General features: G+C 43.4%; 1 protein-coding gene across 6 annotated transcripts in view; it reads right to left on the bottom strand.

The window, feature by feature from the left end:
- Positions 1-15946, bottom strand: part of Dock4 (dedicator of cytokinesis 4) — a 445644-nt gene that overhangs the window by 2945 nt on the left and 426753 nt on the right. For 2 of the 6 annotated variants that reach the window (XM_087206716.1, XM_004839629.4), the window contains 10 exons: positions 15235-15411; positions 14385-14468; positions 11323-11442; positions 10875-10996; positions 10460-10526; positions 9348-9429; positions 9064-9173; positions 7295-7370; positions 5421-5534; positions 2585-2646 (listed from right to left, as the gene is read on the bottom strand). In XM_087206716.1, the coding sequence (XP_087062842.1) occupies positions 2585-2646; positions 5421-5534; positions 7295-7370; positions 9064-9173; positions 9348-9429; positions 10460-10526; positions 10875-10996; positions 11323-11442; positions 14385-14468; positions 15235-15411 (1014 nt within the window). Of the gene's footprint in view, positions 1-2584; positions 2647-5420; positions 5535-7294; positions 7371-9063; positions 9174-9347; positions 9430-10405; positions 10527-10874; positions 10997-11322; positions 11443-14384; positions 14469-15234; positions 15412-15946 lie in introns of all 6 variants that reach the window. The other 4 variants (XM_004839627.4, XM_004839628.4, XM_004839630.4 and 1 more) reach the window with 3 other exon arrangements.

The following is a 15946-nucleotide window of genomic DNA, read 5'->3' as shown; positions in this document are numbered from 1 at the left end:
GAGCACTGAGTGCATCCAGACACCTCCCCGCCAGGCTCCTTCCAGAGTTCACTCCCTGCTCCACGCCTTTCTTACCATTTTCAGATAAAAAGAGGATGAAAGTCATCCGCAAGAGAATCTGGAAGCGTATGATTAGCGCTCTGCCTGGTCTCAGAGAGGAACTGGTGACGAGCTTTGGGGGCGCCACTCGGGTGTGTGCTCAGGAGCGCAAGACAGGGTGCAGGGTGGTCGCGTCCCACCGGAGAGGAGCCCTGACCCTGGGTTCTGCTGCCCTTGCTCCTGACTCCAGAGCCCAGCCTGCAAACTGGTGGCCCTAGGGCTGTAGCCCAAGATGTGAGCTATTTCATCTGTTGCGCTTAAAGAAAAATACTGATTCAGTTGCTAATTTTTTTAAATAGGAAAACTTCATTATAAAACTCCAGATTTCTGGCATTTCATAAAGAACTGGCTGTTCTGTAATAATGGCATAAGTTCTCTGAATAAGGATGGTTTTTTGATGCAGAGCAGGGTCTGTCCCCTCTAAATGGGACCCAAATGCTTCACATTGTCACCCAGCCTCCGGCACTCATGTACTGTGACAGCTGTCTGGCGCCACCTGGCGTCCGAATGTGCTGCTCCCCCAACTGGCTGGACTAAGGTCAAGCCCTAAGAGGTGTTGGGGAAGACAGGGTCCCACTCGAAAATGCTAAATGCTAAAATATTAGTGCTAAAGTTTTACAATAAAGAAACCGGAATAACTTTGCTAAGCTCAGCGTTTTCTAAACTTATCCGACCACAGACCAATTTTTCACTTGCCACTTAACTGTCCTAAAAAACTAATGTTCTGCGGAATACACTTTGAGAAACGCTAACTCCTCTAGGCAAATTTCACCTTGGTCTCTCATTTGAAAAGACAATGCTGGTAGACACAAATCCTTTCATTTAATAGGAATGGTTAATTAAGAGATTCACACTCAGTGGCATCTTTGTCAAAAATCAGACTTCATATTCAAAATAATGCAGGTTAAGTTCAGTCTTCTCTAAAGGATTAACCTTATCATTCAATTGTTGAAAAAAAAAAAATCAAACTGTCAGTAAACTGCATCCTAATCACGGCAAAGGCAGCAACATGGTAGCAGTGTGCCCTCTATTGTAACCCAGGAGTTACAACACAAATGTTCAGTCTAGTTTCCCAACCTTCAAATGGCTAAGAGACTGCCAGTGGCCAGCAAAAATAAATGCAGGTCTGCAGAGACGGCACACACTAGCTTGCTAGCAAGAGCGATGTGATAGCTCCTTGAGCAATTTCAGCCCTTGGGTTCTTTTTATTTTTAAGAATTAATCCCTTAGACTACTTATTGTCTTATTACTACTCTACAAAATCAAATTGAAAAGCACAGATGATAACTCCGTGACAGCACACACAAGCTCTTTGCGAGTATGGAAAAGCCATCTTGCTTTCTTTCCCCCACACGGGGATGGCAGGCAATGGCTTCCAAAGAAATGGTGCTGCATGTACTTGATGATGACAGCTGCAATGCAGAATGACAACAAAACTAGCAAATAAGTTGCACTCACCAGCAAATTTCTACATCAGAGATTTGGGCAATGCAAGTGAAATCATACTTCTTTACAATTTTCTTCTGTTGTTTTGGTCTTGCTTCCCAGATTCTCAATTTCTACCAGCAACTATTCCTTAACAGCACAGGTGTAATCACAACTTGGCCCTGTGTGTTGCTAGAGGCTAATTTGTCTTTTTCACATTAACTATAACTATCTCTTCAACAAGAAGGACATGAGGTGTGTAAATCCTAAATCACTCAGGTATAAAATCATTCTTTCAACACTTACTTCAACCTCTTATTTGCTTCTGGTGCTGCAGCTCTGAACACCAACCTCTCATAGCTTCTGACAAGCCTTGCAGCCAGTCTGATTCAACTGGATGAAGACTAAATATTATTCTTTATCTCCAAGAGGGATTTGTATGTTTAGAGATGCTAAATAGCCTGTATCTACATGCCAACCAAATGTCTGACCTTTAAAGCTTTCTAGTTCTGTTCTCCAGAAATTTTTTAGCCATTTTATCATCTTGTTTTTCATAATCAAGTATGTATTTATAATATAAATTATATCCTTGGTATAAAATATTAAGAGAAAAAAATTGAATTTGGCTTTGTCAAAATAGATGAGACTACATAAAGGCAAAAAAAAAATTCCTGCAGAAGAATATTTAGGTCTTGATTACTGATTTTTTCAGTCCAAGTGTATGTGTGTTTGATGTACTTTAATCTGAAAGACTAGACTGAAAATGTCTGAGGAATGACATTGGGAGTCCATTTTTTCCTAACTCAGTATATATACTGATTGTAGTTTGCAGGGTCTCACCGCTACAGTTTGGAGACTGAGACTAACAATCCAAAGAATGGCTGCATCTACAGAGGAGGGTCCTCAAGGGAGAAATCCAGAGTTGCTTTCTTCCTGTCTGTCTCCTACCTCTTTTTTTCTTGTCTATGCAACAGGAAGTACCTCCCATGTACCTGGGATGAATCTAAGACAAAAAGGAATCTGGGCCAGTCTCTAGCTTCAGCCTCAGAAGGGCCTGTACCTTCAATGGAGACCGCCCAGCAGGTGACGGGGAGACTGCAGTTGTGTGTCTTGCTGGCGAAGCTGTGGATGGAGAGAGATGAAACATTTCAGTGAAGGAAAATCACTCTCTTGGCCATCTGTAAATGCCAATGCAGAGAGATGATCCAGTGTATAAAGACCTCCCAAACAAGGCAGTGGGGCAGGGCTGGGCAGATGGACAGGGGAGAAACTAAATGATGTCCATGTGAACAGATTCCTCACGGAGGGTGGCATTACCAGGACCGGGCCAGTTGGTGAAAACCAGTTTCTCACATGATGCTTTTACTAAAGTGACAGGGCCCCAAACTGGCCCGATGTCCTTTCTTTTTCCCCCAAATCTAAATGTTTCTCTACTGCTTGATCTCTCTGTCATACGAGGTACTTTTAGGTGAGAGAGGCCCGGGAGGACCACGGCAACAGCTGCTGGCTTTGGCCTGAGCAGCATGGGGAAGAGCAAGCGGGCAGCTTGGAAAAGGCCCATGGGAACAGATGTACCAGGCTCCCCTTTCACCCCACCCCATACTCTTGAAACAGGAAGCTAGAAAGCTTTGGCCATGTCAGTACAAGAGATGAGTGGTTTTCCATCTCTCCCCAAAGGCCCACACTCAATCTCCCCTTTGTCCCTAGTGGTGGTACATCACCATGCCAAGAAAAAGTGATTTCCTTGCTTCTGCCACTAGATTTTCAAGGCTTCCCCTTAGGACAAGCACAGGTGAAGGCAATGCCTAGGTATCAAATCTAGCTCTCTAATGTGCAGCTGTGTAGGGTCAAAGCCACCCAGGACACAGCTAGTGGGCGAGGGAGGGTAAAGCCACACTTCCTAATTCCACAGAGAGGTTTCAGGAAATGCAGGGTATGTCGAGCTGTGATTAGCTGCCACTCATCCCGCTGTTGCAGGGAGGTTTATAACTCATAAGAAAACTACAGAAAGGCTGGAAGGAGGAAAGACAGATGGTTACAGAGCCCCACAACAATGACCACAGATGACGACATCAGGACAGACCATGAGAGCAATCACTGCAGAAGGGATGGCAGCCCTGCCAAGTTAACTGCATTCTACGGGCCAGGGAGAGGGGTCTATTATCAGGCTGCGTGTCTTTACAGTCTTCACTGGACATGCGGGGACCAGCTGTCGGGCATGTCACCTTCTAACACCAGTGTGAGCACTCCTGCTCTAGCAATGGGGAGCTCCGATTATGGAAGGAAATCTGGAGAAGCCAGTCCTGACTGGGAGCTGTATTTCTGCCATCACGGTGGCAGAGAATCAAAGTTTCCTGTTCCCCTTGGGGCAGGCAGCTCTGATAGCGTCTCAGCCACCCAGGCACACAGCATTATGATCGCAGAGAAATTTCGCTGGGAAAATGTTTTCCTATAGCCCTAAAATAGTTCCATCAGTACTCTTGTTTTCAGGTTGGACCTAGCTTAGGAATCTGACTCCCATCAATATTATTCCTTAGCAGTAATTGTCAAATTGTTTCCTTAAAAATGCCTTTCAAGTTCCTAATTGTAGAGACACAGCCAGGTTTCAATTGGAGATGGCTGAATATATATGAGTCATGAGTGAAATATAAATAATTTGGCAGGTGAGTCAGTCTCCTGCGATCACACTGATACAGTAATGCAGATGGTCAATAAGCTTAAAGGTAGTTCCTGTTCTGTTTAAAGACCTCAGAGGCCTTTCCAAACTATCGGTGACTTCACTTTTAACTTTGATGAATTTAGAACAAACTGGATAGCACGTAGTTTTGGTTTTTTTGTTGTTGTTGTTGTTGTTTTTTTGGTACCGGGGATCGAAAGTAGTTTACTTTTTAAAAGGTAAAGTCAGCTTTCTTAGTAAAAAAAGAAAACAGAAGGATGAGATGTTAGAGTAAAGCAAATGAAATATGAATGCTCAAGCCCGAAAAATCCATGAAGGGAATGGCATCATATTTTCTATTATTTTTAAGCCAGTTGTATTTGTAAAGCTTCAAGCTTCCCTAGACAGAGCAGAGTTGGTGAAAAACTGTCTCACACACAGGCCATGGAGTGAATGGCTTGTTCAGGAGGAAAGTAAGTATAGTGCTATAAACTCACAAAGAGTTTCTTTTTCTTTTCTTTGGGTGCTAAGGATTGGACCCAGGGGCTCACACATGCTAACCATCTGCTCTCCCATGAGCTGTATCCTTGGAAGACTCATTTGCAGGGGTTCAGAGAATCTAGCAAGTAGAAGAATCAATTCGAAGATTTGTTAAAAACAGATGCTAGCCTAGTTTCAGAAATACTAAAGCTCTGATTCAGTAGGCCTGGGGTTAGGCTGAGAATTTGCCATGACCCTAGGGGATGCAGTGCCTGTGCCAGTCCTTTGAGAAACACCACCCTCAACTACAGACCTCTCAAGGCAGCAGATAACCGTGGATGCCAGAGCCCATCACAGTCACTGTTAGTTAATCTCTATTTAGAGGCGATTCAAGCCTTGGCGTCAGTCCTAAATAGGACTGAGGAAAGCAGCTGAGTTAGCAGAGCCTGGTAAGAATCAGGTGGCACTAGCAGAGGACAGAGGAAGTGTGAGGGACCCAGCAGGAAGAGGACCAAGGATGGTGCTTGGGGACAGCACCATACATCTGCCTGAGGGGTTTCTTAGGAACAAACCATTGTGTGAATCTGTGTGACAGGGGTCTGGGGAAGGGGGAGAACACTGTAAGCAATTTATGCAGCTACCAGAGTTTTTACCTCAGAAACCAAACGCCTACCTTTGTCTGAGGAATTCAGGACAAGCTGGAGCAGTCAATAAAAGTTATTTTTATAAAAGTAATTATTCAAATGCTTCAAATACCCACCAGTCTGTGTGGGTCTTGGAGGGACAGGGGGAGAGATAAGTTTCCCACTATCCGACATGTTCTTGGCTTCCTTCCCACTGTCCAGGCTCCAGCTGCTAGGGGTGGGATTCACAGCTGGAAGGGAATAACACAGCTAAAAACACATGGTCCAGCTATGCCCTTCAAATGCTTGAGATCTTAGAAGAAAGTCAGAATTATCCAGAATGAAAAGATCAGCTGGATTAAAAAACAAAAACCCAACAGGATATCTCCTCAACCTAAACCTTGATTACACTGGCTACCTGGCAGAGTTGACATTTAATTGGGTGACAGCATGACTCTTTTATTTTCCTCAAGCTGTCAAACACAACTACAAATCTCCACACCAGAGCATAGAATCTTGTTGGGAATCACAAATGTGTTTAGATAGTAGAAAATAGATGGAAGATAGTCATTGGGCTACTTTGAAATTTGGTTTGTAGTGGAAATTTCAGGATAAGTGACGCCTAAAAATGGAGAAGGCAATGACAGGCTGACATTTCAACTGTCTGGCAGAACCACTGGAAAAGAATGGCCCACCACACCATCTCACTGGTCAACTCCTCAAAAGAAGGGACTCTCGCTCCTGAAATCGATGGATCCCACTGATGCAGGTCCTAAGAAAATAATGTAGAGCACTGATAGTGTCCTTCCTACTTTGGAATCTGTCTGTTCCATGCTTCATGACGATGCAGCCTCACTAGGAGCCAGGGCAGCGCACACAGGCTAGGGACAGTCACTGTAATGAAGGGTCAACATCCAGTCTTGGGAGTTCAGGAGCTGGCCCCCTGTAGACACTGCCATCTGATGGACAAGTGGAGGAGTCCCACATTTTACCACAAAAGCTACCACCTTGAATGAATGAGGTGGAATTACTCTTGAAATATTCTTTCTCTATTCCTTTTTAATTTGCTTTGTGGTTTTCCTACGTAGAAAGGGTGAGAAAAATAGTACACTCCTGTGTTCTACTGGCAGAGATCAATGCTTATAACATGAAGGCTAAATTGGTGCTTTCAAATAATTTTGGCTAAGTTCTCACTAATTTCCATCTCCCTTTGGAAAGTGTTAATGTTAATGTATCAGGGTAGCCAAATGACAAGACAGTCTAGTTCTTAATGACAGCAATTAAAGTGCACTTTCCTGGGACATTTCATCAGGGACTCCTGATTCATTGGCCCAAGGGGCCACTTCTATTTTTGAGGCTTGACCCTGAGAGAGGTGAATGGGTGACTTGCTGTGAGCCCTACCCGCACAGTGGAGGAAACAACATTTAATCTGCTCTGCATCTTCTGCTGTGTTGCAAAGACTGACGCTAATTGTCTACTTATTGCTGTGTGTGGATCTGGTTCTCATTTATGTGTATGTGACCTTGAGGCAGGGCACATTCCATTATGCACTGGATTGTGATTCTTAAACAGCATTTCATTGTACAAGAGCCATGTCTGAGTCACCATAAACAACAGATGAGCTGGCTGAATAAGCTTGGTAAGGGAGGCAAAGATGGGGACCACCGGATCAGTCTGGGAAGTCCCAGTTTTCACTGTGCTGAACAAATGGCCTCACTGGCATCTTTGTTTCAGGAAGAGCAGGCATTGCCTGGGTGACTCTCTGAATGACAACAAAAAGTCATTAAATAGAGGTATTCCTGATGTGCTCACACTCTTCCAGATAAATCTCCCAAGCAAACAGGTAATGGATGGATCATGAATAACAGTCTTTCACTAATTCCTTAAAGAGCAAACTACTCCTGATTACTAAGGAGCCCTGCCTTCCACATGACACACAGAGGACTGGAGAAAATGAGGACAAAACACTCTTGACATCCTAGGACCAACAAGGGGCTGGTTTGTACCTACCTTTCTCAGGTGCAGAAAGATTTGGGTCGCTGCGTGGTGAAGCCCCGCCGTCTCCAATATGATTAAACAGCATCCTCTGGAAAGGGACAAGAGTCTTTTTATGATGACAATATGGTGACACTTGAGGCCTTTTAGAAAATGACATGATTATCTCCTTACTGAAACACTTTGTTCAACATATTGTTTACATGGTATGATGAGCCTGGGAACAAAGAATTCAATTATATTTAAAGAGAAAAGGGGGGAAGAGCCTTAGGTTTTGAAAAAGAGAATGCAGCATTTAAAAAGTTGGTGTCTCATTTTAAATATAAATGTTCATAATAAAATGCGGGGGAAAAATAAATAGTAAAGCTATTTACTATTGAACTATGGTATTCTTTATAAATAAAAATGCCAGGCAGTATGAAATGCAAGTAAGAATTAAAGGAGAAACAATAGCTGAAACAACAGTCTGTAGCAAGTGGGCTTTAACACTTTCATATTTCAAATCCTACATCACGTAAAGAAAACATATGAAATGGTTAACATTGTAGAATTTATAATCTGCAAAGTGCCAATTTGGTATGGCTCTACCTAATCTGCTAAAAGAAAAAGTGCCAAATCCTCAAATGTAGATGCACTACAGCACTGCATATTATCATGATTTTGGCAACATACACACCACTTCAAATTTTACCCAACGCAGAAAACTCCAGAGACTAATCAGGGAAGGCTTTCAGAGGCCCCCTTGCTGGCCACACGTTTCTCCCGAGCAGATGGAACAAACTGTGAAATCCCCTTGCAATATCAAGTGACAAAGGGAAATAAAACTGGTTAGCTGCTTTAGCCGCACGCACTCAGATATCATTTCTGCAAGGCATCAGTGTTGCGCAGAGGAGGTTTCCGGGGACTTTCGGGAGATCACACAATCAGCAAAGATAAACCAATCAAGCCAAATCCCACTCGCTCTCATCCACTTCCAGATGCAGCTACAGACTTCTGCCAGGATGGTGTAGAAAAACAGACAAATTAGATGGAGTAGAAATAACTATTTTTCTCCACTCCTAAATTAGTCCCAAACAGTCTATTAAACTGAAGGCTACACATAAATCTTCAACTTTGAAACCACCCTTCAGAGTTCTCAAAGTGTCCAAGGGGCCAGGCCCTTTCACTCAGCCTGAGAAGAGTCATTTCGAAGCCCAGTTTGGGGTGAAGTGAGGGCCACGTTCCCTCACTCCTGACCAGAGACAGCTTGGGCACACAGCTCCTCTGCTTCGATGTATGAGAGAAGAAAGGCAAAGGCAACCAGCTGCTCTTGCCCTCTTGGGGACCTCGGCAAGGAACTGAAAGCTTTCTCAATAGGTATGGCGACAGAGTTCCGGGCAGTAAGTAGTACGCTTCTCCTCCAGAGTCTTTCGCTAACACAAGGAATCCCCCAGATTTCTGCTACATACACATGCAAACACACACAGGCAATTCATTCGCCAGCTCCCCCTTGCAGTGTTTATACGGCAGCAAAGACACAGAGTCCGAGTAAAGACTGTAGAGACACTTCCCATTTCCCCCTCAGCTTTACTGCTCAGGTAACCCATATACCCCTTACCAGATATACGGCTCACCAAGCAATCCCTAACAATAGGCAGAAAACAGACCAGGCTCTTGGCCCAGCTGGCCTTCGGTCCCACACTGCCATCTGGGTGCTTTTGGCAGCTGCAGTGTGCGTGTGCGGAGCTGGGAAGGCAATTCCAGACTTCCCCCTGTTTTCTACTTTCTTCACCCACAAGGTGTACCTGAGAAGGCTCCCCAGGTGTTGGGTAAATGGCACTGCATGGTCTCTCTCTTGGGGACAGGCAGGAATTTTCTCTGGAATGTTTGTGTTTGTCAGACAACAAAGGAGAAGCTGAGAAGAGAAAGAAAGGAACACTCATCAGCCAGGTGCCAGCACTGGGCTTGTTTGGAGGAGGAAGCCTGAGTGCTGTGGCAGTTGGCATAGTTCCGGAAATGGAAGCCACAGTTCCTGGGGGCTGGAAGGTTCTCTGGGTACCCTTAGTCTCCCCCACAGCCTGGCACTGACCTCTGGCACTTGATGGAGCAGAACTTGTCACATTAGGCGAAGCAGAGTGAGTAGAACTCAAGCTTGAGGTAGATGGACTTGGCTGGAAACACAGGGAGCCGTTATATCCAGTTTAGAAGTTTCGCACGATGCTGACATATTTACAACAAAATCGTCACAATACTTTTTCTTTCAAATTAGCCAAAAAGGAAAAACAGAAACTGAAAAGGTCATTTAGAAATACAGCAAAGCCTTACTAATACAGACTGTGAGGAGGCCTGCCTGAATTAACGGAGAACCTGGGATTTTTACTGTTGCCAAAGGAACAAATTAGCGTAGTCCCAGCTACTGCCTGTAGTTCTGCAATAGCAGCCTGCTCTCTGACTGAAGCGTCATCAGACACTTCACATGCCTAGGGCGTGTAAACAGGTGAGCGCTTCTGAAAGGCATCGGGCCTGCCTTCTCATTATTTTAAAATGTGTTCAAAGTATAGATTTGGAAACAAGTATTTTACCCCCTTTCCAAAGATAGGGGTGGGAAAAATTCAGCTTAGTCCTACCAAACTATCCTAAATCCCATGTTAGCAGTGTCTAAAGAAAATGTTTTACCCCAAGACTTATATTCACCCTAAAATGTCTAAAAATTATTTTTTTAAAAAATTTCCTTATTATGGAAGTTTTCTGATACCTATATAAGTAGGGAAAATGTTATGAAAGACCCTCTCCAACCATGTCTTCTTCAAGAGGCAATGCCGGATATGCTAAGAGGCAGCTAGTGTACAACACACCCCAAGATCCAGGACTGAGGAAGCAAACCGAGGTGGCTCTCAAAGCTAAGCCTGTATAGCTTGCCTGCTTTTCCATTGCTTGCTCATGTGTTCATAAAGGCATGGGAAGTTTGGAGAGAAACATCTTTGCAGACTCCAAAAACCAGTAAAGCAATAAGAGTGTTTAAAGGTTTGTCCTTCAGTCAAGTTCTTGCTTGAAGGTCTGTTCATGAGCACAACAGAATGAACAGACTCTCTCGTGATTGAGACAGAAAGGGAAGAAACACGAGCAGACAAAAAGCTAATAAAGTACCTGCATGTTAAAGACTTCATCAGAGCTTTCTGATTGCCCTGTAATATTGCTTACTTCAGCAGAAGCTTGTGAGGACAGTGAGGAGGAAGAATATCGGTTGACAGCTGGGTAACTTAATGGGCTGTTTCGGAGGGAAAAAAATGGTTGTTAACTCAGGCTCTGAATCATCCTTTATCCCCTGCTGGCAGAGTATAAAACTGACAGCAAAAAACCAAAACCAAAACCAAAAACAAAATACACATCCCATTTTGTTGTCTCCTGTTTGCCTCATAGAGTCAAATGTTTGAGCTGATTTATTTCTCATGCTGTTGCTGTTTTAACAGTCGCAGATGTCTGCAGCTGCCTCGAGGGCTAATTATTTCATTAAGAAATAGCGTATTTGACAAATTGTGCCATAAAGAATGAGGGAATTATTCCAGATCATCTTGTGGGGATGCCAAATTGTAAAGTAATTCAGAATATGACTTACCTGCGTCTAGGAATTACCCTGGTACCATCTGGGCTCATGGAAGCAGGTGCTGAGTTTCTACACACTTGGGGGCTTCCATTAGGAAAATGAACAGGACTGGCTTGAATACAAGCAGAGAACTCCTAATGCCATGGCAAAGAAAACATTTTATTACAGTAATGGTATGGGCAGATTAACTTATGAGATATTTAATATACTAGATACACATCATGAATGTCACAAAACCACTACATAGGGATCTGTTACCATAAGTTCTAGTATTAGTGAGCCTTCCCCACACGTTTGTTTTCATAAAAGGTAACCATGGAAAATAGCACACAATGCCGTTTTAGTACTTGGTACATGCTGTAGTTTGGCAGAAAACCCAAAAGATGTCACTGTTGATCCTCTAAGAAAAAGCAAATGGCAGTGGCCAGACTGCCCCACTGTGGACACTGAGAGTACATACCTGTATTCCTAAACTTGACTTCATCACAAAGAACTGGTCGACCAGCTTTTTGTGAAGGGGCCTCATATCTTGAGGTACAAACTTCTCATGCACGGCCAAACCAAATTCCAGAATCTGTGCCTTAATAACATAAGGAAAAAACTCACATCAATGATTATCTCTCACCAGGGCTTGCTTCAGCCCAAGCACTGTACTATGCATTTTTCATGCATTATTGCTAATCTGCAGGATCCAACAAGATAGGAACAATTAGCACTTTACAGGTGAGAATACTAAGAATCCGAAAAGTCCTGCATATATAGCAATAAAGGGGATTTGAACATTTGGGTCTGTCTGATTCCAAAGCCTTGATTTTCCTATTTCATTTCCTCCAAGCTTCCTTTCCAGGTATTCCAGGTATTTCAGATCTTTAGTTATACTCTTTCTTCATCCTTTGCCTCCTTGCTGCCCATCCCAGGAGGCAGCCAGGGATGGAGGCAGGAGCTGCCTCCTTGTTAGGGGGGTCAATCACGCAGGGTTCCGGGGGTTCTCCTCTCTAGATGGCAGCCTCTATCTCGTTATCTTCCTCTCCTCCATCAGCTTCTTCTGTGGCCCCACCCCTCCCACAGATTTTCAAAACCTGTCCGTGATGAAGGGAGAATGGACAGGTATTCTGCAAAGTTGTTATGGTTCTTATTTTTGTTTAAAGATATTATATTTGTTCACTTATTATAATGCAAAGGATTATATTAAGCTGGCCGTATTTAAGTAGAAGTTTTCTCGCTGTGAGGACCCAAAAGGAAATGAACATAAACATGCAAATTTCCTTTGTGTAAATATCAACAGTGTGTGATTCCTCTGATTTTAATGGCAGCTATGTTTTACATTTTAAAAATGCTCCCATACTATCATGGTCCAGAAAAACCCAACCATGTATTCTGGGAGGAAAACAACACAATAGCACAAGGTCTTATATCTTTGTAGCTTGTGAAAATTCTAGGTTGAAAACTCAAGGTCAAACAGGACTGACCTTTGTGGATTACAGAATCCAGGGCCTTCCTTAAGAGACAAGACCCTGGTGACTTCCCTTCTGGATGCTCATCCATGCCAAGACATTTGCATAAAGAGGAAATATCCCCAAATAAATACACCTTTGAAAGGCAGAGATGGAGTGCAGCGTACATCTGAGGGCTAAAGGGAAAGGCTGAGCCCTGAGTGAGGGAATGGGAGGGTTGCGGGTTGAGTCTAAGTTTAGGAGGCCCCAGTCTTCTACAACTGAAACACTATTGTCAGACAACCACCCTTTCATTTAGGTAATGTTCCAAGTTGGATCATCCAAGAAGTACACCCTGGCCTGGACACTGGGATTCTCTTTGCAGGTAACTAGGAGCCCAGTGGGGTGGGGTGGGGTGGAGGAGAAGAAAGACTTGGCAGAAAAGAAGCTGAGTTCCAGGGCAAGAGAGCCAGCTTCTACAAAGTCTGGGACTCTCTGGAGCTTTACTGAGCTCTCATAGTTGTCTCATGTTGGGCCCAAATGGCCAAGCTTTATACTGCTTCCTCCATCTTGGAAGGGGGTCACTGAGAAGACAGTGACTATGGGCCAGCTGGCTCTCTGTAGCTGAGGCAGTCCCTCACGGACCTGGTGGCTGGATGTGGCTGCTGAGGGCCACGCCTGCAGCAGCTGAGACACAAGTGCTTGCTGGAAGAAGAGTCGGAGAGGAGCACCTCCGTGTCCACCGGACAGTATGTCTGGGCTACTCTGCAGAAGCCTAGGAAGGATGTAACCTCTCCAGCCCAGGCCCTGCTTGATCGTCCCACGAAGATGCTGTGTGTTGCCCAAGGTCAATGACCCTCATCTGTGCTGCTTTTCCTATAGGAGGGATCTCGTTTCCTAGGCCATGATCTTTCCATAAGGTCCCAGGAACAAAATCAGGCAGGACATGGAGGAAATAAAGGCTTCCTGATTTGATTTTTCCTGAGAAGCCTCTAGGCCCTCAGCTAGCATTTTTACTCTGGGGAAAGAATTTGGGCAGGTTAAATATAGTAGATACAATCTGAAGCAAGCCACTCATAAGAGATGATGCTCAGGTAAAATACATGTTTTAAAAAAATCATTAAAGGTTAAAGGTCATTCCACAATCCTAAGTATGAGATGACTTAACCTGCTCAATTCTAGCAACTACATCTCTGTTCTCATGCTGGGTGATATCAAGTAACTCCTCCTTCCTTCTAGAAGCTACAACTGCCTTCACCTATGGCCACTTCTTTCCCACTGGTGTCAGTTTTGTGGACTAAGCCCATTGAGCACAGAATATGGGCTGAAATCAGATACAACCCCATCAGTCTCTAATCCAAAAGAACATGATTTATTTGGTATTATCAAGTGGGAAGATATGGTTTTGCTTCATTTTATCATACAAAGTCCACTTTTCATGGGAACAGTATGTCTTTATTTCCTATTTAACCTAGTCTTTCAACCATGTCTTCTACCTCAGAGGTTTTCGAATAATTTCAGGCCAGCACCTATCAATAGGGGGACAGCAGGCAACAGATTACTCACTCTAGGTCTTTCTACTCGATGGCACCAAATAAACAAAAATTAGCTAGGCTTCTTTGGAGTAGAAAAATGATGAATTATAGCTAGCTTTGTCCAGATTATATAAATCTATAATCTTAGTTTGCAAAATATAATATTGTTCTAAAACAAATTCCATTGATTTCCCACTTCTTTATTCTAATGCTTAAGTAATAATCTCACTCATTCATATACTCACTGGTTTACCCTGAGCTGCTCTGAACATTTTTGAGCACAGCATTTTGAGTGAAAGCATCAAGCCTATAGCAAGCTTTAAGTAGATAAGAGTCAAAGAGACTACATGAAGTGTATGTTACAGTGGGCTCATTGTTAAATTTATTTGGGCCTTCAAATGGGAAAGGAAAGCAGAAATTACCAAGTTGGGATATAGTTCAGGTGAATCAGTCACTCCCACCAGATCACTGATGCATAGAATCACCCAGGCGGGTGTGTTGTAAGTGGCCAGGCATGATAGACCGAGAAGGCACCTGGGTTCTGCCTTCCTTACCTGCTCAAGCATCAGCTCTCGTAACCGTGCAATTTTCTCCCCATCTTCAGGATGACTTAGAATATACTCTTTGACAAAGAATGCCTAGGAAGAAAAGGGACAGTCTACTGAGTTACCAAGGAAGTGAAAGGAACAGTTGTTGTTTTTAAGGACCTGGCATTCTTTAGAGAGATGACATGATTATAAACCACATTTGGGGACAGATGGAGTGAGTCCTATGTGGGTGGGTGGTCAGAAAGGAACATAAGGAAAGGACTGGTAAAGGAAGACCAGAACTTGTACAATAAGTACCTCTGGTAAAATAAACAAAGAGCAAACCCAAGTCAATGAGCTATATGGCGTTCTATCCTTTAAAAAAGTTCCCATAGGAGTCAGTGACAATGGCCTCAACTTTCAGGCTATTACATCTTTCTGTTTAAAACTAAAGAGGGTAGAAGCAAAGTACACTTAAAGCATCTTTTAAACAAGGTTAGATTTTTCTTTGCCCATGAACATCTTTGCTCAAGGAAATTATTTTAGACAGACATTTATTAAACAATCCTGGCCTCCCTCCTCACTACTTTTATTCATATACACACGTGTGCACACACACACATACATACTTATACACACTCACACACTTATGTACATACACAGGAACTTATCTGGAAAATATCTCATACTGGCAAAATGGAACCAGCAGACATCACAATGACTACACCTTTGCCACATTTGCAGTATTTCATAAAGCACCTTGTTTGTGTCAGTTATGGCCATTTATATGATACGGGTACATATTTTGGGAAAAGACTCACAAAACCTTAAGAAATAACAACTGAGAACTTCATCTCACACAACTGCTCATGCTCACCTCTTGGTACCTGGAAACCCCACCATTAACCGCAGCATCGATGACCCCGTTCAGGCACATGGTCAGAGGGTTAATATTCTGCATCTGTCTGGTCTGACACTGACTAATCAGAGTCTTCAGCTGCTGGTTCTTATTTTCCAACACTTCAATTGCATTTTCCAGAGGACTCATTTCTACCTGAGAAGTAAATGAGCATAAATATATTTTCACATTTGTGATAGTCAAGAAGGTAAAATTTTTAAAAATGAAGGAGAAGGAGGAGAAGGAGAAAATTGACTATCCACACTTGAATTATCTGTGGTCTCCCCTTGGCCTCCATCAGTATTTTTACCAGAAGCCATTTGGTGTAGCAGACAAGGATATGTGGGCTACACCGGCTGCTGATCAGTAAGGTCTGAAAAGGGCGGTAATTATATCTACTGGTTGAAATGTGGTTTGGATAATCATCAGTTATCTTTTCTATATTAGCACTGCAACAAGTTTCTGCCTAAAGTAATATCCAAGCAGCTCAGGTTTTTCTATACTTTCGAAGGGGCTAAATATCCAGGGCCCTCGAATATTGTTATCACCTTTGTCAATGCTTATCTGACACAAGGCACCACGGGAGATGCATTCCAGACACCCTGTGTCAAGGGGCTTCCCGCCCAGTGGGGAAGAGGTCAGTGCCATGTGGACTCCATATGCACGCATCTTAGCACCATAAGGGCATACA

The sequence above is a fragment of the Heterocephalus glaber genome, unplaced genomic scaffold (genome assembly GCF_053883595.1).
Source record: "Heterocephalus glaber isolate CG9 unplaced genomic scaffold, H.glaber_assembly_v1.0 deba00000676, whole genome shotgun sequence".
In the NCBI taxonomy this organism is placed as follows: Eukaryota; Metazoa; Chordata; class Mammalia; order Rodentia; family Bathyergidae; genus Heterocephalus; species Heterocephalus glaber.
Note: the sequence above shows the minus strand (reverse complement) of the source record. Positions and strands in the feature narration are given on the sequence as shown.